The sequence below is a fragment of the Hemicordylus capensis genome, chromosome 13 (genome assembly GCF_027244095.1).
Source record: "Hemicordylus capensis ecotype Gifberg chromosome 13, rHemCap1.1.pri, whole genome shotgun sequence".
NCBI lineage: Eukaryota > Metazoa > Chordata > Lepidosauria > Squamata > Cordylidae > Hemicordylus > Hemicordylus capensis.
In genome coordinates, this window is record NC_069669.1 from 2,567,772 (window position 1) to 2,592,191 (window position 24,420).

At 46.6% G+C, this 24,420-nt stretch overlaps 1 protein-coding gene across 21 annotated transcripts in view; it reads right to left on the reverse strand.

Annotated features, from left to right (window-relative positions):
• Positions 1–24,420, reverse strand: part of PEMT (phosphatidylethanolamine N-methyltransferase) — a 167,560-nt gene that overhangs the window by 72,340 nt on the left and 70,800 nt on the right. For 13 of the 21 annotated variants that reach the window (XR_008311930.1, XR_008311929.1, XR_008311927.1 and 10 more), the window contains 2 exons: positions 15,916–16,027; positions 7,451–7,525 (listed from right to left, as the gene is read on the reverse strand). Coding sequence is in view for 15 of the 21 variants with exons in the window: in XM_053275817.1 (XP_053131792.1) it covers positions 7,451–7,525; positions 15,916–16,027 (187 nt within the window). In the remaining 6 variants the exon portion in view is untranslated. Of the gene's footprint in view, positions 1–1,763; positions 4,116–7,450; positions 7,526–8,352; positions 8,757–15,915; positions 16,028–24,420 lie in introns of those variants that run through there. The other 8 variants (XR_008311932.1, XM_053275818.1, XM_053275820.1 and 5 more) reach the window with 4 other exon arrangements.

Below are 24,420 nucleotides of genomic sequence, written 5' to 3' on the forward strand. Positions count from 1 at the left end.
GGAAGATCATCTGTATTTTTGCATGCAGAAGGTTCCAAGTTTGCTCCCTGGCAGCAGCATCTCCAAGACAGGGCGGAGAGAGCCTCCTGCCTGCAACCTGGGAGAAGCTGCTGCCAGTCTGGGTAGACAATACTGAGCTATATGGACCAATGGTCTGACTCGGTATATGGTAGCTTTCTATGTCCTTATGTTCCTGTGATCTGAAGGGTCTGACTCAGTATATGGCAGCTCTCTGTGTTCCTAACTGCCACTGGAGGGATGCTGTGCTGGGGCTGGATAGGGCCAGTTGCTCACCCCTTGCTAAATATAAAGGGAATCATCACTTGAAAAGAGCCTCTTTGCTCAGTTTGCAGGGTTGGGTTAGGGTTGGGGAAATGAATTCCAGCGCACAAAATGCTCCCTTCTGGCTCGTGTCACTCCGAGCTCCTTTCTCGAGCAACGGGATAATCGCACATCTCATTCTCTGCTCCCCGAGATCCTTTGTTTACCCTCTTTCTCTTGCCACAGCAGGAGATGTACCTGGAGGTGGCATGGCTCTTTTATCCCGCTGAATGGCAGTTCTGATCAACAGAGACAGGTCTCTGCTGATTCCAGCTAGCTGAGACCCAATTCATCTCGATCTCATGAGAGAGCGGTTTGAAATGATGATGCCGTGAATAAATAGCAACCGAGGAGAAACCGCTGGCTGGCCTCTGGCATTAGCATGCCGTCTCCACCAACACTCCATTCATAAATGTCATTGTGACGCGTAATAATGAAGTCCCTAAAGGATGTCTTGTTGCGGCTCTATATATTAAAGGTAGACGCAGGGGAAGGAGGGGGGGAGGGAGTCTTTTTGTTCATCCTTGGCAAAGATCGAGGGAAATGACTTTGTTAGCAGACGGAGAGACTAGAAATGGATGAGCGGAGGCTAAAAATGCCAGGAGTGTGAAATTGTGAGGGGCTTGGGAGTTCTGTGGGAAGGAGAGGGCTGCTTGTATGGCCGAGAGCATGAATTGTCTGCTTTGCTGAGCAATACTTAGAATATGGAGGATGACCACTCTAGCAACTCACTTGAAAAAACTGAGCAGGGTCCCACGAGGTAATTTTGGGGCCTGGACCCAGAGGCCTTTGGAGGCTCCTCCTGCCCTGCAAATTAAGCATCATCATGCTCGGTGTGGGGCGACTAAAGAGGAATTTGGGGGCCCCCAGGGGCAGTGGAGGCCCTGGACTTTGGCCCCAAAGTCCAGGGGTAAGGTGCCTATGGGGACAGATTCTAGAAAACAGGGATAGTGGAGCCTATGAAAGCACTCTTTTAAAATAAACAATCAACCCGCCTTTCTCCTCCCAACAAAATCTCCCTACCCCAAGAGAAACTTCTCTCAATCAACAAATAAGAGGCTTATCGAGAGATTCCAGCAAATGAGGACAGGAAGAGCCTAGGAAACTCCTCTTTTTAATGTAATTAAACCCCCCAGCAAAATCTCCCTACCCTAAAGAAACAAATACTGCCAGAGCCTCAGTACAGAAATGTTATACCCAGGAGTAAGAGGTGACTGGCTGGATGCAGCTCAGCTGACTGCAACACCATACAGAGTGTTTGCAGAGCCTTTTTTTTTTTTGGCAGAGCCATCTTAGCACATACCTGTAAACATTTAGCAAGGAGAGGCTAAATATAACATCTCTTGCAAAAAGTCATCACTGTGATGAAAGCCGATGGAAAAAGCAACCAAATGAGACAGAAAATGGACAAATGTGTTGGCCCCAATGACGGAGACATAACATAAATAAACAATGTTGGACTTTTATTTCTCAAACGGGTGTTCAGTGCTCAGGAGGACCATAAAGTGCAACTGGTGTGGACGTAGAGTAAAAGAATCAGATAAATGTACCAAAAAACCCTATGTTTGATCGAGACACTGTTCTATGACATGCATAACGCAATGGTTAATCCGGCTCGGTTTGCAATATACTGAGCTTATATTAGGATATACAGGAGTACTGGAGTCACCTCAAAAGGTTAAAACTTACAAAGGACAGAGGGCTAGAGTGGCAGTGGAAGGAATTTAGGTAAGCCCCAGAAACTGATTCTAGGGAGAGTTTGGAAACAATGGGAGAGGAGCACAACACACATACGGCTTTGATGCTTTCGTGACAAAAATCCAAGCTGAACTTTGAAAGTGACTGAATGAAAACAAAAAGGGAGAGACAACAGACCAAAAGAATGTATAGCACCATTGTACTCTGAAGGAAAAGGGTCTAGCTTCCTGATAACGCTGTGTACACCTGATGGCTTCCCCATTCCTTGGTCTTCAAAGTACTTTGAGGCTTTGCTCAGACAAACGTGGGCCCAGACAGCCGACAAACACACACAATTTCAGGAAACGAGTGAAACCAGTTTCAGTGTGTAACTATAGATGTGATCTTAGCTGCAGTCCATATTGGAGTGCATTCCAATCGAAACTACTTTCAACCAAGAGCATTTGTGTGAATGGAAAATGCAAGCAGGGAGAAGTCTTGTGATATCCACATTAGACCATTCAGGGTTTTGTTTGTTTGTTTGTTAACATTTTATATCCTGCCCTTCCTCCAAGGAGCCCAGAGCGGTGTACTACATACTTAGGTTTCTCCTCACAACAACCCTGTGAAGTAGGCTATGCTGAGAGAGAAGTGACTGGCCCAAAGTCACCCAGCTAGTATCATGGCTGAATGGGGATTTGAACTCGGGTCTCCCCGGTCCTAGTCCAGCACTCTAACCACTATACCACGCTGGTTCTCTTAAGTTGTGCAATAGGTTGTGCGATAGGTTTGACAGTGGCAGCCTGCTTTTTTCTGGAGGCCTTTGAAATGGAATTAATTGATCACTGTGCCACAGCAGACATATTCACAGTTCAAAACTGCAATGTGCAGCAGGGCTGTTATCATGAATCTTGGTTTGGAGGCAATACTTCTCTGGTTCAGTCTAAGAAAAGTGGCTTGCTGTACCTTGGAATTCTGACATCTCTTGTATCCACTTGAACATTCAGCTCTATGGGCCAAGGCTGCCCCAGTCTCTCCGTGACATCAGAACAGTTAAGCCAATAGCAGCAAGAGGAGTAGCCATTCTTCTGCTTGCAAAGCCCCACTGTGACATCAGAGCAGATCAGCCAATGACAATCAAGGGCAGGCAGAGATTACAGGGACTGATGAGTTACTTGCCAGCTGCAGCCTGGCCTAGTTGCACCGCACGGCTGTTCTGATTGTGCATTGCATCCATAACTGCAGCACGTCTCTGCAAAACACTCTTGACCCAGCCTTTTGAGTGGGAGTGCTTTGGCCAACTTGGCCCTCCAGCTGTTGTTGAACAACTCCCACAATAAAACAGTGGCTGGGAATGATGGGAATTCTAGTTCAATGACAGGCGGCAGGCCAAGTTGGCCCACCCTGGGACAGAGCTTCTTTAAGAGAGGACAGAAGAGAGAGATCTCCAACCATTTATGCTTCGGTGAAGGGACTGTCAGAAGCTAAACTTTGGTGCGGTAATTTTTCACAGGACCAGGACGCCCCGTTCTGTGCTCCGATCCACCCTTTTCCCCCGTTTCATCCACACTTTGCAAATGCCAGTAGCTACACAACAGGCGCCCCTGTTTCTTCTTGCTCCCTCCCAAATAATGTACATTAGCTGTCAATTCTTCCTTTGTGTGTGTGTGTGTGTGTGTGTGTGCATGCATGCATGTTGTGTGTGTGAGTGTGGTTACATAAAATTCCAAGGTTTCCTGCCTGAACAGTTCTTTTGACACTCTCAAGTATATAATTGACACATTCAGGCTTGTGCTCTTAATGGAACATGTTGAAAGCCTGAGGTGCAGCTGAAAAAAGCCCCCCGCCTGGGTTGGTGGGAGCTTTTGTGAAGGCTGGAAGGCCTCCCTTCACCCTCTGTTTCCAAGGGACTTTGGAAGAGTTGGAGGAAAGCATAATTCGAAGTCAGGCTGAACTTTCATATCCCATCAAATTGTCCCGTGGCAGTGGGGCTGGCCCTGGCAGACTGGCTTCTGGTTTCTGAACTGCCCTGGTGGCTCTCCTTGGGCCTTCGCGGCCACATCTGGCGCTATTTGCTCCTGGTTGCCTTCTGGCGATAGATCTCTTCGGTGAAAGGCCTGGGAAAGGGTGTTGGAAGGGCGGCCAAAGGTTTGGCAGGGAGGAAAGGGAAACAAAAAAGAAACCCCAAAGGAGGGTCATTAAAATTTAAATATGGGTAGGAGGGGGTTGACTTGAATTATGCACCCCCCTTGCAGATGGAGACCTCTGCAAATATATAGGACTTCTCTCTGTCCCACTTGTCATAGTGACAGGTATGCTGGTAAAGTAAAGTAAAGTGTGCCGTCGAGTCGGTGTCGACTTCCGGTGACCACAGAGCCCTGTGGTTGTCTTTGGTAGAATACAGGAGGGGTTGACCATGGTCATTTCCTGCACAGTATGAAATGATGCCTTTCAGCATCTTTCCTATATCGTTGCTGCCCAATAGATGTTTTCCATAGTCTGGGAAACCTACCAGCAGGGATTCGAACCGGCAACCTCTGGCTTCCTAATCAAGTCATTTCCCCGCTGCGCCATAAAGTGGCTTAGGTATGTTGGTGGTACATAATTAAACCAACAACCCATCACTATTTTAGGGCCTCTCGGTGTGTCTATTAGGAAGCAGAGTTAGATCTCCCTCTTTCATTTGCAGATCTCATTTGAATGAATGAATGGAACATTTCTACAGCTGCTAAACATATAATTATTGCAGCTGAGGAGACGTTCTCAATGCGTGCGTGTGGGTTCCAGCAATGGAACGGCAGAGTACAAAATGTTTTTTGCAGGGCTGGGACGCTGATCAATTAACCAGTCACTTACTGTCAACCGACCTTAGCCAAGCATTCTGCAGCTAAGAATAACTGTGCAAAAGTGGCAGCCCACCTTCTCAGTTGGATCAGGCAGCAACGGCTCTTGTGTTCCAGCCCTCCAAGACCCAGGGTCAGTCACGCACACCCCTCTCATTTGGGAGAAGACACACCCTCTAGCTAACTCCAAAAAGTATTTGCTGCCTTCAGTCCCAATTAAGCCGCAAGGGACAGATCCTCCTGTTGGCCAGGTGCAGCAACTGCAAGCATCCCTGAGCAGGAACGGGACAAGGGTTCCGGAGGATGGCCGGGCTCCTCCCATTGGCCACGTGCTGCAACTGGAGAAATCTCTGAGCAGAAACCAGATTTTCCACGAGCCACACCCACACATTTGGGCCATGGGCATCATCTCGGGGATGAGCACCGACAGTGATCTTTGGCAATGCTTACTCCTCTAGAGATGGAAAACAGGCGATAGCAATGTTGCACTCACCGCTTTCTCTGTGTTATCACCAGCTCTTTATCCCTACCTCCAAACAATTAAGGTAACATCGCAGTCATTTTTGCACAGAAGAAAGGGTTAGGGCAGGGCGACACGACAGAAGACCCTAGGGGCTGGATCCTGCCCATGGGGACTTTTTTTTTTTTTTGGCTGGCCCACAGGTAGGAATATCCTGCAGCAACAGCATCCCAGAAAGGCAGAGGGTCCCCATGTTATTTGGCAGGGGCTTTTAAACTCGATTAAGAAGGGCTGTCCTCCAAAGCCTTCTAGGCATTCTCTCTGTTTGCTGTCCCTGTTTTAAGAAATTAATGCTCTGAATATTGCAATGTTATATGAACATTTGACTGGTCAATTCATCAAGTGGTTGGTTGTTTTAAAAAACCAAATATCAACTTGATGCAAACCTCATGATGCGATGTTGACTCTTGACCTCTTTCACAGAAAAGCCCGGCAGCATCTCATCCCCACATTAGACGGTTCACGATGGGAAGGCTCACAGCTCAGCGGCAGAGAGCAGGCTTTGCATTGTCAAGGAGGAGAGGAGGTCTTGTGTAGCAAGCATGAATTGTCCCCCTGCACTGCAGGATATTCCAGGGCAGTTCTAGGAAGAGCATCTGCATGTTTAGATGCAGAAGGTTCCATGTTCCCTTCCTGGCAGCATCTCCAAGATAGGACTGAGAGAGACTCCTGCCTGCAACCTTGGAGAAGCTGCTGCCAGTCTGTGTAGACCAGAGATTCTCAACGTTAGGTCTCCAGATGTTATTGGACTTCAACTCCCATAATCCCCAACTAAAGGCCACTGGGGCTGGGGATTATGGGAGTTGAAGTCCAATAACATCTGTGGACCCAACGCTGAGAATCCCTGATTTAGGCAATACTAAGCTAGATGGGCCAATAGTCTGACTCAGTACATGGCAGCTTCCTATGTTCCCAAATTCAGTCCTGGGCGTCTCCAGTTGTGAACATATGAAGTTTCCTTCTACTGGGTCGTATGACCATTCTACTGGGTTGTTGACCATTGGTCATCCAAACTCAGTACTGTCTGCTCTGACTGGCTCAGTGAGGAGTCTCTCCAAGCCTTAGCTGGAGATGCCAGAGATTGAATCCGGGACCTTCTGCAGGCAAAACATGGGCTGTGCTGCTGTCTGTTCCTAATGCCTCTTCCCACCCAAGGACCAGGAAGAAAGTCCTCTTTAGATGTCAGAAAAGATGGTAGTACACTGGATGGACCACTGGCTTGGTCTAAGGCAGCTTCCAATGTCCAGTCAGTTTGTATCATGTGGGTTGTTAGCTCGGTGGTAGAGCATATTGCTTTGCATACCATAGGGACATAGGAAGCTGCCATATACCGAGTCAGACCCCTGGTCCATCTAGCTCAGTATTGTCCACACAGACTGTCAGCGGCTTCTCCAAGTCTCTCTCAGCCCTATCTTGGAGATGCCATCAAGGAGGGAACATGGAACCTAGATGCTCTTCCCAGAGAGTTTCTATCCCCTAAGGGGAATATCTTACTATGCTCACTAGTCTCCCACTCAAATGCCAGCAGCGCAGAGGCCCTGCGTAGCAAAGGGGACAATTCATGCTCACTACCACAAGACCAGCTCTTGAGGATGAGGCCATAGCTCAGAGACAGAGCATCTGCTTTGCATGCCGAAAGCCCCAGGTTCGATACCTGGCATCTCCAGGTAGGTCTGGGAAGGATCCATCTGAAACCCTGGGAAGCTGCTGGCAGTCAGTGAAAGACAATACTGAGCTAGATGAACCAGGGGTCTAACTTGGCAAAAGGTGGCTTCCTGTGGTCCTATGTTTCTTGGTATCTCTGGTTAATTTTTTTTTTTAATATAGCAGAAACACTGAAAAGACAAGGCCTCTTCCCGAGTCCCTGAAGAGCAATTGCCAATCTGGAGTGGATCATACGAAGCTGGATGGACCACTGGTCTGCTTCAGTGTAAGAATATTCTTATGCTCAGCTTCATATTTTCAACTGGGAAAACACACACAGGACAGGCTAACTGGAAAAACCTCTTTCCTTGGCAAAATTCCCCGAAAGAGCAATCATTTCTAATTATCGCAATCATTGCATTTAGCAATTACTAAGGCGACTCACCCTTCGTAGAGCAGAGCAATTGTGTAGCACAGCGCTACGGCCACTGTCAAGATAATACCAGCTGGGCTCGCATGCCTGGTTTTCGAAAGAACAGAAGGCAACAAAGAAGACAGGTAAATGGTTGCCAGCTTCCATATTCTGGTTCAGCCTTATGTAACATCGAACTGAGTCAGTGGGATGGGATGCTGTACGAGGCAGAACGGTTCCCCGAATAACACCCACTGGATTTACAGCTGTGCACTGAAACGGTGAACACTTTTCTTTGGCCAAGGTTGCTTGGCGAAAATTACCCGGCATTTGTCAAGAAATGGCCTCTTGACCTAATTTGGTCTTGCCCTTTCTGCTAGATTGAACAATCTGGCTTCACTCGCAGGGGATCGAACTAGAAGGCTTAGCCCTAAGATTATGAAAGGCTGAGAAGATGGTTATATAAGACTGTGGCAAAACGTCCCTCCAGCGACAAGAACAGTCCCGCTTCTGCCATAGAAATCTAGCTTCAACTGGATGGGGGGGCGGGGAGAGAAGAGATGTGGACGAGGACGACTATGAATATTTATATACCGCTTTTCAACAAAAGTTCCCGAAGCGGTTTACACAGAGAAATAAAAATAAAATGTCAGTGTATGCTACTGTGAAGCATACTCAGGAAGACAGGATGGGATCTGAAATATTTTCTGCACTCTCCTGCCTGGGTCTTGCTATTCCCGTCACATCCAATGAATAGAAGGCAGTTGGTTGCTTTGGACCCACTATTTTGCAGCAGCCAGGTTGGTCTCAAAGGGACCATATCACCCCTATCTTAAAAGAACGACATTGGCAGCCAATATGTTTCTGGGCAAAATACAAAGTGCTGATTCTCTCTCTCTCTCTCTCATTCTCTTAGACATACCCGTTGCTAATCCCAACGTCCAACGTAATATTTATTCGGTCCTTGACCAGCAGTATTACAAATACAGACATAAAAACATAAACTAAACATTAGCATGTATTTTACAAGAATATAACAGTATTTAGCCACAGTCCTAATTTTATCTTCATCACATAGAGAAAATAAAAACCTCAATAAAACATCATCTGCTCTTTCATTAAAATTTATCAGAAGGGGAGAAAGTAGCTTTCCTCTGGCTTCATCATAGAAGCTACAATGTAAAAAGGCATGTGCTATTGTTTCAACACAGCCCTTATCACAAGGACATACACGATTCGCCAGGGGAATTCCTCCATATCTACCAAACAGAACTGCAGACGGAAGGACATCCAACCTGGCCAGCGTCATGGCTCGTCTGTATTCAGGAATCGTAACTACCTGGAGATAGAGGGCCAAATTAAATCCACCCAATTGATCACCCAGGAACGATCTTTTAGATATCTGGGAAATTTCATATTGCAGCTCAATATCCATTAGGCGTTGAATAATTTGGATGCGAACTGTGTCGTAACCAAGCTCCTGTATGGCCTCTAAGGAGAATCCACAGTGGGCCAGCTTATCAATGGCCTCAGTGTGCCATCTAAATTTAAAGGAGTCCTGTTTTCTAAAAGCAACCAAACCCTCCTGCCAAAAATAAATTTTTAACCAGTAAAGAATAGTGACTCTCCATAAGCATGTCTGTAGCCTAATCATTCCGGCCTCTCTTCTCAGAGCTACCGTGGGGGCACATCTGGGAACAGCCAGTACAGCTCTTAAAATTTTTGACTGCAGTGCCTCCAACGGATCAAGATTTTTAACTACGCCCAACTGAGCTCCATAAAAAAGTTGAGGCAGAACCTTTGCCAAGAATAGTTTGACCACGGCCGGAACATAGGATGCACCCTTACACTAATAGTAAGAGAGTATTGATTTAGCTACTGGTTTGGCCTTTAAAACTGCCGAATCAAGGTGAGGTTTATGTGAACAGGAAGAATGAAATAGAACTCCTAAATACCTAAAGGACTTAACCTGCTCTACCCTATGTGAGCTTATTGACCACTGATGCCCTCTGGGCTGGTTAGCAAAGACCATGACTTTGGTCTTTTGATAACTGATCTCCAAGTTCTCCTGTGTACAGTATTTATCTAACAGAAGGAGAGCAATTTTGGGGCCTTGTAATTGATCTTCTCTAATATTTCTACAGAGCACTTCCAATACTAACATTAAAAGTAATGGGGAAAGTGAACATCCTTGCCTAGTTCCTTTCTGTATTTTGCAATTGTCTGATAATTCCCCATTTATAATAATTTTAGCATATTGCTCCGAATAAATTGTCTTAATAGCCCTACTAAAATTATTACCAACTCCCATTGCATCGAATAATTTCCACATGAACTGCCAGGAGACATTGTCAAAAGCTTTCTCTGCGTCCAGAAAAATCATGGCTATCTGTTTATCATCGTGTTTTTCATAATACTCCAACACATTCAAAGCAGTTCTCACATTATCTCTTAATTGCCGTTTTGGCAAAAAACCTGCTTGATCTTCATGAATAAAAAGTCTTAGTATAGCCTTCATTCTCCTTGCCAAAATGGCAGCAAAAAGTTTAAACAGGCAGAGAGGAAGGTCCTCGACGCCTTTCAAGCCACAATGGCAGAAATGTAGTGATAAGGTACCTTAGTCAATCTACCTCCAACAACAGAAGAGAAGAGAGCTTTAGCTGGACCCTTTAGGAAACCACATGTCGTTAGAATGCAATTTAAATTCCTTCTTTGCCAGTTGCTCTGAGAGAAAGACTGAGAAACCACATCTTTGAAGTAAACTTATCATATTATGATACCAAGATTTCTTTCTCTGCCAACAATGAGTTTGTTGTTCCAGGTAACATTGCTTTGCCTTGTGTGACTCGGGCATTTCTTTAAGTTTTAATCAATATATGAATGCCTGCTGGCTGATCTTACTGGACCAAACATAGGACCCTGTTTCCAGGTGTAAATACTGGGATGGAGCTAGGGGCCCAGGGAGCTTGCCTGCCGTCAGCGGACAAGGTCCCACTGGTGACTCCCTTAAAGGTTTTTGGGTGAGCCAGCCCCCCCTCCCCCTGCACCCATGCCATATGCAGGTTAGTGCCAGAATGGGGCTATTCAGCCAGTTCTGAAGTTCCCCAAGTCCTCATGAAGAGGCGAGAAAAGAGTTCCTAGTCAGTGATTCAATGAACCGTGGACTTTGGGAACATAGTAACATGGCTGAATAGCTCCATCCCGGCACTGGACATAGGAACAGAGGAAGCTGCCATATACTGAGTCAGACCATTGGTCTATCTAGCTCCGTATCGTCTTCACAGACTGGCAGCGGCTTCTCCAAGGTTGCAGGCAGGAATCTCTCTCAGCTCTATCTGGGAGATGCCAGGGAGGGAACTTGGAACCTTCCGTTCTTCCCAGAGCGGCTTCATCCGCTAAGTGGGGGAATATCTTGCAGTGCTCACACATCAAGTCTGCCATTCATATGCAACCAGGGCAGACCCTGCTTAGCTAGGGGGACAAGTCATGCTTGGCAGGGTGCCTTCCCAGGCAGCATTTTATTGGAATGCTAGGTGAGTGGGGGTTTTTCCTCTCAAGAGCAAGACGGGGGGAAAGCCCCAAGCCAGCCAGGGTTTCAATGAGGGGGGGGGCCCTCAGCTGGTGAACCCGTCAGCTGGCTGCGGGAGGATCTGAAGCAAAGGAGTGCCCTGGGTGAGGGGGTTTGGCTACCCCCACCAGACCCTGGTGGCCAAAAGGGTACTCACTCCCACCCCCGTCCAATTTCCCCACATCCTTAGCTTGAGTGCATCTAGAAATCACTAGTATGGTTGTTAAAATTCTATTCTGAACACAGCCCAGCTTGCTGGAAGACTGGAAACCCCAAATCTCAGAACCTGAAAGTAATTGGTTTTGAATCTTTGTTTTTAATAGGTTCAAAATTGGAGGTATCTGTTTCCCCCCAGAAGTATTTCAAAATTCGAGAACCCCTTTCACTATCTGATCTGCTTTTAGCTTTGCAGCTAGACGTTTTAATTAGTTGTGAACTAATTAAAACATCTAGCTGGAGACCTGGTTATAGGCAGCATAAAAACGTGTAATAATAAATCAATAAACAGAAACATTTGGAGCAGTGGCTTCATTCATTGGCTTGGCTTTCATTCCATCTAAACATGGCATGTGACATTTGAGGCCTTCTGGAGAGCCTTAAAGACCCATCTTTCTAGCCTGGCTTTTAATGATATCTAGTTAATTAGTTTTAATTCTGGTTTAAATGTTGTTTGATTTTAATTGTTTTATTATGTGTTTTTGATTTTAATGTGAACCACCCTGAGCCACTTTAGGAAGGGTAGTATATAAACTGATGAATGAATGAATATGAATTCATTCATATGAATGAATGAATGAATGAGTGAATGAATGAATAAGTCTTTCCTTGATCCAGGGGCTGCTAGATAAAAAGACTTGTAGAACCTGGTTTTGTTCCAATGAAAAGCTGGTCATTTTCTTCCCTTTGACTTGAGTAGAGTTTTCCATTTAGAAATGGGTCACATTGTAGAGGACAAATGAATAGTAATATAACGACAATGACGTTGGGCAGTTGGTGAGATTGCTGATGTGGGGACGGCAACGTTCTCTGATCCAAGGACCACAGGATGACAATGCTTTTAGCTAGACCCACTTAGAACATTGTTTTGTTCGGCTCACACAACGCTCCACTGGGCACCACAGGAAGATAGAGGAGCATTGAAACACCGGAAATGGATAAAAGGGCCAAATCACAGAACAGCTGGCCCTGCAGCAATTTGCTCTGATATAACAAAAGAGCAGACAACTCATTTCTACAATTGCTCACCCCAGACCATAATGCAGGCCAACTGCATCCCCAAACTAGGCTAAATATAACACGACTAAGCTTTTCAGAAATAAGTTGTAAGATATTGAGGGTAGGGTAGGGGTGTGTGTGTGTGTGTGTAAGTCCCTGGTGGCGCAGTGGTAAAACTGCCGCCCTGTAACCAGAAGGTTGCAAGTTCGATCCTGACCAGGGGCTCAAGGTTGACTCAGCCTTCCATCCTTCCAAGGTCGGTAAAATGAGTACCCAGAATGTTGGGGGCAATATGCTAAATCATTGTAAACCGCTTAGAGAGCTTCCAGCTATAGAGCGGTATATAAATGTAAGTGCTATTGCTATTGCTAAGTGTGTGTGTTTAAAACATAAGAAATCTGGGATATCTTTGGAAAAGATAATGGGGCTATTGTTACGATCACAAAAACCGGGCTAGGAAAATCCTAGCCCGATTTTTGTGATCGTAAGAACCACTGGGCTCGCTTGAAATAACACAAGAGCCCAATGTAGTGCATCCCCGGGACTTTGTGCAGCTGTGCAGTCTTCTTGCACTTGTGCAACTTTGTTCATCGAGCAAGCACTTCATTTGTCTGGATGTCAGTGACTCTGCTGGTTGTTGTTGGGTTTTTTTTATTGCTGCCGGTTGTTAAATGATGCTTTGTCTTATTTTCCAATCAATGGGTTGACTCACTTCTTTGTTTACATTGCGTGTTCCTCCGGGTTAATTCTAGGGAAGCAACTCATAAGCTGTATCAATCAATCAATCAGTCAAATAATAAGCTCCCAGCAGCAGATAAAATTTAGTTACCATCTCTGCTCAGTATTGTATCTGTTAAAAATTGAAAACTGAGCAAAGAGGCACCTTTTAAAAGTGGTGATTCTTTCCATTTAGCAGCAGAATAGAAGAGATGTGCACAAAACACGATTCGAGCTCTGAATCGCAGCACATTCCCCACACTTTTAACAGGGAGGAGAGCAGGTCCATACCTGCTTCTCCTCCGCTCGCCGCCACAGGAAGTTCAGTGGCACTCCACGTGTGTGCTGGCGTTGTGCGAGGGCAGCTGGGAGAAGCCCTGCCAGCATGCAATCTTAGCTGGGGGGAGCACCCCCCAGACATCTTGTGGCGGTGAGTGGAGGAAGAGCAGGTATGGACCTACTTGTGGGAGATGAAGTTCCAGTGCATTGACCTTTTGCACCATCTGTCCTAATGACCACTAGGGGCATTGGGAGTAGAGACAGTGAGTCAGGGTCTCCCTATCTGTCCCTACTCTATGACCCCTGAACTGACTCTGCAGCACTTCCTGTGCGGAGTCACAATCCTTCCTTTCCTCCTAGAGAGTCAGCAGATGGAAACATCTCTCTCTCTCTCCTTACCTATCCACTGTGTAGTCCTTTAGATTAGAGATAGGTCTTTCCTATCCAAGTGTATTTAACCAATAAATATTTAGTGTTTAGTCCTACAAGGATCTCCATGTCTTTTCTCTAAACAGCTGCAATATCCAAACCATCCTCTGCTACCTACTCTGTAACTGGAGTGTGTGCTCATTCCTTAAGTACTCTGCTGTTTTACCTATTGTGGGTAAAAATCAACAACCTCTACTACTCTCCTTCCTGTTAAAGGCGCTGAGCTAAAATCATGCTTCACGCATATCCCTAGTAGGAATTTCCTTTTTAACATAAGTTTGAGAATGCTGAACATAAGCCTAGGAAACCTGATACACTCTCTAGGTCCCTCTCATGAGGTCATACCGAATATGTTATCAAGGAGCGGAAGGAAACAGCCTTGGTGTTTGGATGTCATGGTGATGATAATGAGATGAACAGTGGATGCACTGTAACAGAACTGCAAAATTCCACTTGCGTTAGGACGCAGAGGGAGGGGTCATTGATGGCTGTAGCCTATTTTCATCCCAGGGTTGTTGCCAGTGTCATAAGCATGGGAATCCATTTACGTAACCATGTAGACGCGTTTCAGTTCTAGGTGAAGACAGGTGCCACATTTGCTACATTACGACCAAACATACTTCTCCCTTTCCATGTTCTGCAAGGTCAACCAAAAGCTGGCTACGGGTGGCACTGATTGGCTAACACCTGGGACGCCACACAGACACCAGAACACTTTTGCAAATCTATGAAGGAATGACTCCTTCCCTTTATAGAACATAAGATCAGCCTTTCTGGATCAGGCCCAAGGCCTATCTAGTCCAGCATCCTGCTTTGCACAGTAGCCCACCAGATGCCTCTGAGAAGCCCACAGGCAAGAGATGAAGGCATGCCCTTTGCTCCCCTGCAACTGGTATACAGAGGCACCTTACCTCTGAAGCTGGAGGTGGCCACCAGACTAGTAGCCATGGATTGACCTGTGCGCCTTGAATTTGTCTAAGCTCCTTTTATACCACTTAAGCTAGTGGCCATCACACATCCCATGGCAGAGAATTCCATAGATCAATTACACGCTATGTGAAAAAGTACTTCTTTTTGACAGTTCTAAGTTTCCTGGCCTTCAGTTTCAGGGGATGGCACTTGGTGAGAGAGGGAGAATTTTTTCTCTCTGTCCACTCTCTCTACTCCATGCATAATTTTATACACCTCTATCATATCTCCCCGTAGCTGCCTCTTTCCCAAACAAAAAGCCCCAGATGCTTTAGCCTTGCCTCATAAGGAAGGTGTTCTAGGTCCTCATACATCACGGTTGCCCTCTCCTATACCTTTCCCAGTCGTACAATATCCTCATCCCAGATCCTGCCCCACTTAATGCCTGTCAATACCTTGCTTTGCTTTGCTCTGTTTTCAGTTTACGGGCAGTCATCTGCCAGTGCCGTCAGCTCATCAGAGGTCCGTTTAGCAGCCAATTAAAAAGGAGCAGAGATGTGTGTGTGAGAGAGCCCATGCGTCATACCATCCGGATCTGCTCTCTCCACCACTCCAGCTTGCGGTCTCAAAGCTGCCAGGAGATACACACGCATCCGCTCTTTGCTTCATAATAAGTGTGTTCCTTGACCCAGTACAACTGATGGGAAACACTTTGCCATCCAAACTATCTAACCAGACAACAAGACCTCTTAAAGACAGGGGAAGAGAGGCAGGGCACGCAATGGGATGGAAAGAGTTAAAAGGCATAAAGGGAAGCCTCCTCATTTACAGAACCAGACCATGAGTTCTTCGCACAATCAACCCTAGAATCTTGTATTTGTAAAGCATGTCTTCCAATAAGGACAAGCCAGGACAAGCATGTCTTCCAATAAGGACAAGCCAAGGACAAGGACAAGCATAAGGACAAGCTAAGGACAAGCATGTCTTCCCATAAGGACAAGCCAAGGACAAGGTGTAATGACTACAGTAGAGGTCCCCAGATGTTGTTGGGCAAAGGGCCTTTGGCCATTGGGGCTAAGGATGGTGGGAAATATAGTCCACCAACATCTGGGTACCCAAGGTCAGTCCCCTCTGGACTACAACTCCTAGGGGTCTTTGTGGCTGGGGATGATGGGAGTTGTAGTCCAACAACTGGGGACCCAAGGTTGGTCCTCTTTGGACTACAACTGGTTTACAATTGATTTAAAACAACTATAAACCATAAAACCAGTTAAAAACCAAAGATAAAAATCAAATTTAAAATTCAGCTAAAAGCCTGACTGAATAGGTGGAAGGTCTTCATGCAACAAGCAGGCAGGGACAGCATAAAGACAGGACTCACATGATGGACCACCCCAGGTAAACGATAGTGCTGCCCCAATACATGGGGTTGTCCAGAATGCTGAACGGGAAGCACGTCACTTTCGCCTCCATGAGGATGCCGAAGTAGTCACCTAAAAAAACAAGCATGCGAGGATTAAGCCCGTGCAGAGCGCATAAGAAGAGCCCTGCCGGATCAGACCAAAGACCCATCTAGCCCAGCCTTCAGCTTCCCACTGTGGCCAATCAGAGGCCTCCAGCAAGCCCATCAAGCAGGGCATGGAGGGAAGTGCCCTCCCGGCTGCTGCGGCCTCCCAACAACTGGAATTCAGTGGCATATTGCCTTGGAACGCCACTCCCCCTCCTAGAGCTTCGGTTCACTCCAAAGGCAATACCGTCCCTGGTTTGCCTGAAGAACTGAATGTTCTTTGGCCCCAGAATGGGGAAAGTGTACAAGATCCTATAAGCATGGGTTGTGGGGTGAGAACGGCTTTGAGAAGAAGCATTATTGGGCAGCACAGAAGGGCTCTTTCCAAACAGTGTGGAGGTGAGCTGAAGTCACGATCGCAGTGGTTTTAAATTTCTTATCCCTGGACTTTGGGGCCAAAGTCCCCACAGCCCCTCCACAGCCCCTGGGGGCCCCCCAAATCCTCTTTAGTCTGTCCTGGGTGGTGTGGTCGCCCAGCGGAGCATGATGATGCTTAATTTGCAGGGTAGGGGGCCTCCAAAGGCCTATAGGTCCAGGCTCCAAAATTACCTAGATGTACCTCTGGATATAAATGCACAGTTATGGCCAATTCACTTCCTAGTTGCAATTGCTTTCTCACTGGGCCTCTTGCCTAGAAGAGCAACAGCCGTTGTTATTTTCGAGATGTTTTTAAACATTGCACTGGGCATAGCTTTGCAGATAACCTGTGCTCAGTAAGATAAGAGTCGCTTTCCAGTTTATATGGCAGGAGAGTTCCAGAAGGCAGGCTCATGCTGAAGGCCAGGTGAGAAGGAAAAGTACTAAGGAAGGTGGGTAGAGGCCAACAAGAAGAAACTATGTGAACCCAGGAGATGTTTTATGCAGTTGTTTAGATTGATCGCCTCTCCTCTCCCCAAAGATTAAGGCAGAATAATGACATGGATTAAAAAGAGAGAGAGGAAGCAAAGGTCAGCAAGCATTGTACTAAAAATACAAATATGCAGTTCAAATAAGGAAATTGCAATGATTGAGACACACACACGTGGACTTTTGTATATCATATCACAGTCTACTACCTTTCCTCTCCCAGCTTTAAACAAGTTGTTCTAGTAAGAACTAATCAGCCTACTTTCCTTTCATTGTCTCTACATCTGGACTAAATGTGGCGCAAATCGAGGTCCACAAGTTAGATCTCTTGTGCCTCAAATGTCCATGTGTCCGCCATCTTGGATCGGGGTGGATGTCATCATTACAAACTGCACCATTGAGGCGTAGCATCACTCACTACAACTCTTCCAAATTTGGTTCAAATCGGTTAGACAGTCCTCCAGTTGGTGCATTTGCACCTCAAAAGTTTATGCACCTGCAATCTTGGATCGGGGTGGGTGACTTCATCACAAACTATGCCGTGGAGGTGTCCCTACAACTGTATTTGATTTGGTTCATATTGGTCCAGGCATTGCCAAGTTGATGGGGGGGTGGGGGTGCACACAGACACACAGATAGAATGCTGGATGACCTCATAAGCCTACTGGAACGTAGGCTAAAAATCGGGATGCAAGTCCAGCTGATGTCTGCAGTTTACAGGGAAATTGTGTCATGGATGCAAATTTCATTGTAATCATTCAGTGCTCGAAAGGAAGATGCACAATTGTAATATGTTTTGTGTGAATGCCTTGATACTGGGTCTAGGAATCTCTGCACTGACTGGCAGCAGGTCTTCAGGCAGGGGTCTTTCCCAGTCCTATCTAGAGATGCTGCCAAGGATTGAACCTGGGACCTTCCGTATGAAAAGCAGGTGCTCTGCCACTGAGCTATGGATACTCCTGATCAACACGTAAAGCTCGTCTTGTGGTAGCCAGCTTGACTTGTCCCCTTTGCTAAGCATGGTCCACCCTGGTTTGCATTTGAATGGGAGATGACATGTGAGCATTCAGGGGATGGGGCCGCTCTGGAAAGAGCTTCTGCATGTCTGCATGCAGAAGGTTCCAAGTTCCCTCCCTGGCATTTCTAGATAGGGCTGAGAGAGATTCCTGCCGGCAACCTTGGGGAAGCCGCTGCCAGTCTGTGTAGACAATACTGAGCTAGATGGACCAAGGGTCTGCCTTGGTAGAAGGAGGCTTCCTAAGTTCCTATGTACATACACCAAGTTTCAAGTTATTAGTGCCTTCCACTGAGTCAGACCATTGGTCTATCCAACTCAGTACTGTCTACACTGACTGGCAGCAGCTCTCCAAAGTTTCAGGCAGGAGCCTTTCCCAGACCTACCTGGAGATGCTGTCAGGGATCTGGAGATGCTGTCAGGGTTCATATTGGTCCTGGAGTAGACCTTCTGTATGCAAAGCAGATGCTCTACCACTGAGCTATGGCCCCTCCCCAAGATTACTTCCTTCTCCTCCCCATGGAAAATGGGTTTAGGGGGGAAAGTCAAACTGATGCTTGACCATGCAACATAGAATTGTGCTGTTATCATATGCAGCAACATTTATCCTTCATTTCTTTACATTCAAGGGAGAGATCACATTACAAACCAACTGACTAAATACAAAAGCTGAAATGCCAAACAAAGCACTTAAAACTCAGATCAGCAGCACTGGCTGGGAACTGGGAATCGTTAGGGATGCTTCCAAAATCCTCAGGCTTATTTATCGGATTTTGGAGTTGTGAAGAGCCTGGCCTTGTTAGATCCCAAACATGTATCAAGCCCGGAGCAAATTGGGAGCTCTGCTCTTCGCCATCCCAATGGCAACATGCAAAAGCAACCCAACCAATCAAGGGTGACTCAGCAGGCCACTGAAGGGGTTGCCAGGCAACAACGAAAAAGAATTCTTCTGGTGAGTAAAACTTTTCTGCTGTGTCATTATCCCACTTAGCTGCTGAGATCAACCTCCCGGAGGGGGGAAAATTGGACCAGAGTTGCTCATTCTTGGAAGTTCAAATGGGGCTCCTTTTTTTTTTGCACGATGTGAGGCCGAGGAAATGGCAACTCTGACCCAAGTAGCGGTGCTGGTAAATTATAGCCCTCTGTTCTCTCCACAGTGCCTTTTTAGCCCGAGATCTCAAAGCACTTTGCTGATGTCAATTAAGGCTCGCTTCACAGCCTTGCAAAGAAGTGTCAACTTCTGTGTCGCAGGGGGTGGAAAAGTGAATTGTGTAGAGGCTGACATGACTCACCCCAGACCATAATTTCTATAAGTGCTCTCCGGATTCAGAACACTTTAGAATCCTTAACTCGTTTTGTCTGTATGGCAGCTCCTGGGAGGTAGGTCATTAATGTTCCCATATTTTTTATTAATAAAGTAGTTTGCTTTTTCACTTTCAAAAAATGCCTCACTTTTCCCAGAGTAACACAAAACGGCTTAACAACAGGGAAAAGCGATACTTCTAATACCACGCTGAGAGCTAGCTCTTTGCAAAGTTGGGCAGGGACCCTCGTGGGTTAGATCGGTGACTCTCAGCTTGGAGTTGCTGTACTACAACTCCCAAGGGCCTTTGACTGTTGCAGCTGAGCGTTGTAGCCCAGCAACATCTGGAGACCCAAAGTTGAGGACCCCCAGTTTAGGGGACGGATGCTGCAGAACTGGGAGGAGGAAGACAGCTGACCACCAGCAGGGCCAGCAAGCATCTGCAGTCAGTGGGACCCTGGGGAACTCTGCAGGAAAAGGCAATGAGTTAATAGTAGGTACACCTGGAGATGGGAAGCAGGAGATTAGGCAAGAAATCACTCAAAGAGGCTGTGGGAGAGACAAGGAAACCAGGCAGAACGACCAAGGATGAGGGGACCCCCTTCCTTGATTTGGAGTCAAAGATGTCCAAGGAAGACCTTAGGGCATGGATTTCAAATTGCAGCCCTCCAGCTCTTCTTGGCCTACACTTCCCATCATTCTCAGTCACAGTGGCCAGTAGCCAGGGATGGTGGGAGTTGTAGGTAGGGTTGCCATATGCTGGCTTTCCAAACCCAGGTGCCTAATTGGCAAATTATGTAAATTGGCTTAAACAATTTTGAGCAGAAGAGTGAGTGCACGTTTTGCTCCATGACTCAGCTTCTGCAAGGGCTAGTGCCTTCCACTGAGTCAGACCATTGGTCTATCCAACTCAGTACTGTCTACACTGACTGGCAGCGGCTTTCCAAAGTTTCAGGCAGGAGCCTTTCCCAGCCCTACCTGGAGATGCTGTCAGGGATCGAACCTGAGACCTTCTGTATGCAAAGCAGATGCTCTACCACTGAGCTATGGTCCCTCCCCAAGATTGCTTCTTTCTCCTCCCCCTGGAAAATGGGAGGAGCTTAGCTTTTAAAAAAAGATGAAATCTGAAATCTGGGCGAATCTAGGTGGGCTAAGCCAGCTGGGTGAAATGCTTAGAATCAGGGTGAAACCCAGAATTCCAGGGGGCATGGCAACTCTAGTTGTAGGTACTGCAGTTTTGACACCTCTGCTTCAGGGCACTGTATACCTGCTTCCTCCCTTTTCTCTCTGCTGGGGCTGTGCGTATTAATCTTTGGCTATAACTCACCGGCCTGCTGCAGTGTGTCTTGAATCAATATCTGCCTTCGTTCTTGGCTTGCATTATTTTCCACCAGAGGCTGCACCAGGTAGCAATACCTCTGTGCAACGTGGGCTTTGAATGCCTAAGCACTTTGGAAAGGTACGTTGCAGGAAGAGTTGGCACAGTTTGCACCGGATGTTCCTAGAGATGTTCTTGGTTAAAACGCCACATCTGGGTCTGGTTGTGGGAAGAGTTCCTCATGAAGGAGGGACTCGTATGCCTTCAATGTGTCAGAATCATTCTGGAAAGGAAAAAAGGACACCTCAAGGGGTGTGAGAGAACTGCCCTCGGCTCACACACAAATCCATTTGCTTTCAGCTTTCCTGGAAAATGGGGACACGCCCCTTGATTTTTGAGAGGGGTTTTTTTTCCCTGAGACAGCTCAGGAGGAGAAAACACACACAAAAAAAATGGGTGAAGTGCCCCCTTCTCCAACCATTCCCTGGCCCTGCAAACTTCCCTTTATCTTTGAGAGAGGATTTACAAGAAGTCCACCTAATGGCACAGCGGGTAAGCAGCATGTCTAAAGAGCAGGAGGCTGTTGGTTTGAAGCCCCGCTGGTGTGTTTCCCAGAATATGGGAAACTCCTATATCGGGCAGCAGTGATATAGGGAGGTGCTGAAAGGCACACTATCTGGGAGATGGTAATGATAAACCCCTCCTGTATTCTACCAAGAAAAGCACATGGCTCTGTGGTCAACCAGGAATCAACACCGACTCAACGGCAGAACCTTTCTTTTTCCTTTTCCTTGAAAGAGGGGAGGTCTTGCTAGCCTCTCTGTAGTTGGATATGATGCTCAGGAGTGTCATTTGCTGCTGGGTCTCTCCTATCCCTAGGGCGCTTTCTTTGCTCCTGGTTACTCCCCCTTCTCAAAGCAAAGGTTTCGCTTGGAAATGGTTTGGGGGACGTAAGAGGGTGGGTGGGTTCATGGCAAGAAATAGCCCCATTTTGACCTGGATCTGAATTTGGAGGGGGCTAAGGCTTTTAAATGTAGGGGAGGGGGAGTTTATATTTCAAACTCCCTTGGTCCTAAATTTGTCTCCATCACTAATGGTGAGGAACTCTGGTTTGGTTGTCTAGGAAGAGAAGAGAGGAACAGGAGACACAGCTTTCCCCATGGGGGGGAAATATATAGAATGAATTGCCCAGCTCAGAAGAAGCAGTGATGCTAAATTCATTTACTTGTACAGTTTGAACAGCATGCAGCTGACATTGCTGGGGATGTGTCACTCTCATTGGAGGCATCATTAGTGCATTATAATGCAAGCAATTTGCCCCTTTCTTCCCTGCGAAAATTACCCACTTCAGCGTTCCTTGCGTACGTGCGTGTTTCAGAGAAGTTGTTTCCCTGCGCACTGTACATCTTGCATCACTTGTCCCCACTGAATTCCAGAACATAACGCGAGGCAATAGATGGTTCTTTTGAATTTCAGATGGCGGGGGGGGGGGGAATAAAGGAGAAGCAAACAAAGCATGAGAGGAAGAAAGCCAGCCGGTGGCTTTGTGCTCTGCAAACTGCAAGCCGCCAGGCTGGTCCATTAGAAAAGGCGGTGGGGTTGGAATCCAAAAAGGAGGACAGGACTTTTGTGCAGACCAAAGAAAAGGTCACAAAGAAGGGGGCAAGCTTCGGAGAAAACCTAGGGCTGGGCAAAACCACCTCCCTGGCTCACAAACTGATGAAGCTGCCGTTTGCCAAGTCATACCATCGGCCCATCCAGTCGCCTACACTGCCTGCCTGCGGCTCCACGGGGGTTCAAGCGAGGCTCTTTCCCAACCCTATCTGGTGATGCTGCTGGGGATTGAATCTGGCACTTTCTGCATGCAAAGCCGATGCTCTTCCACTGAGCTGTGCCCTCATCCTCCTTGACTGCCATCTTCTGTGGCAGGATCTCTCTAAATAGAAGGAGCTATTGGGGAAAGGGGCTAGCCCACCCAGCATTATAGGGTAAGGCAGCATTTGGTGCTTCTTGCAATCCCCCGGGCCTCTCCTGCCTACAAATATCATATTCTCACTCAAGAAAGGAGAGACCAGCAGTCTGATGGAGTTTCTGTAGGCCTCTGCTTCTATAAGAGCACAAGTTCCTACCAAGAGTTTTGGAACTTTTTCCTGGTTCCCACTGGTCTCTATCAAGGACCTTTGGAATTGGAACACTATGTATTCCTTCCCAAATGGTTCCATCTCCAGCTTAAAAACCATCTGCCGAGTTCTTAGCTGTTGTGTGTTCTTTCTAGCTAAGGTGTTTGCCAACAGAAATAGAAAACAGAATTTGGCCAAGTCACACTGACCCAAAATCTTGGTCAGCTCTTTCTTTTTCCTTTTTTAATTTTTGCCACAGGGAATGATAATATTGATCTGAGGCAGATGGCAACACAAACACATTCTCTCCCTCTTCTCCCCCACAATGAAAAGCTCATTACCTCCCCAAGGCATGGATGAATGGAAAAGCAAGATGGAAAATAGGGCAGGCAACTTGTTGAGAATGGAGTGTGAAGAACTAGGATTCCAGGGAGTGCCTAGCCCGGCTACAGCAGCGCCAATTGTGGAGGAACAAAGGAGGAGGAAAACTGCCCCACTGACTGCTCAGAAAAAAATTAGTCAGCCCTCAAGGAAGAAAATGGGCCCACATGAGCTATGAGATGCCCAACTGTCAACAAATGGAGGCCCAGCCCGCCACCACTGTGAAGGAAATTGGATGGGCACAGAGCAATTGTTTAGCAAGAGTGATTCACCGTGTGTGCCACTCCAACCTCTTCGCCTACCTTTAAGAGTAGAACTGCTCAGCTGTTGCCGGATGATTTAATTGTATTATTTTTAAAAGGCCTAATTCCCTGACAAAAGGAATCAGATTCCTTGTTCTAACTACTGATCCAAATGTTTCAAGAGTACCTCCTGCTATAATATTCACTCCTTTGAGAGATGAAACACAACTCAAATATTAAAACAAATACTTCACAGCTGTGTTTCAGACACTTCCTACCAACACTGGTTATGCATTCAGATGTAACACAGAACTAAAGTTAGCCTTAATCTAGGTATGCAAGGCAACGTCAAACCTAGGATTCAGATCCTGGTTAGATGGCTTTACATAAGAACATAAGAACAGCCCTGCTGGACTGGGCCCAAGGCCCATCTAGTCCAGCATCCTGTTTCACACAGTGGCCCACCAGATGCCACTGGGAGCCTACAGCAGGAGTTGAGGGCCTTAAAGAAACTATGGTTAGTGCCATGGCACGGCTTCAGATGATGAAAGTAGCCTAGGTTACTAGAAATAAACTGAGGTTCTGCATAATGTTTGAACTGGCCCTGAATGATGTCTATGAACAGGTACAAGAAAAACGCAGTCCTCACTTTATTCAACACATGTATCCAATTTGTGGGAAGAGCAGAAAACCTTCACATGTTGAGGTGAAGTTGAGAATGAGGGTTCTATAGACACAGACCCATCCATGCTGGTTGTTCAGGATGTTCAATTGTGTGAAAGGGTCTACATACACAGAAACCTCATCTAACATGGGGTGGTCAGAAGCAATGACAGTTGTTGTAAAGAGGCTGGTGATGGGACCAGTAGCACGATTCCACTCCCACTCAATGCCTTGGAACTATGCACAGTACCACACTTGAGTAGAGAGCTAAAATGTACTGGCTAGGACAGGGGTTCCCAACCGTGGGTCTCCAGAGATTCCCAAAATACCACACTATAGCTCCCATATTCCCCCACAACAATGGTCTTTGGTCATCGAGGCTGAAGATGATGAGAGTTGTAGTCCAATATCATCTAGGAATTCACAGTTGT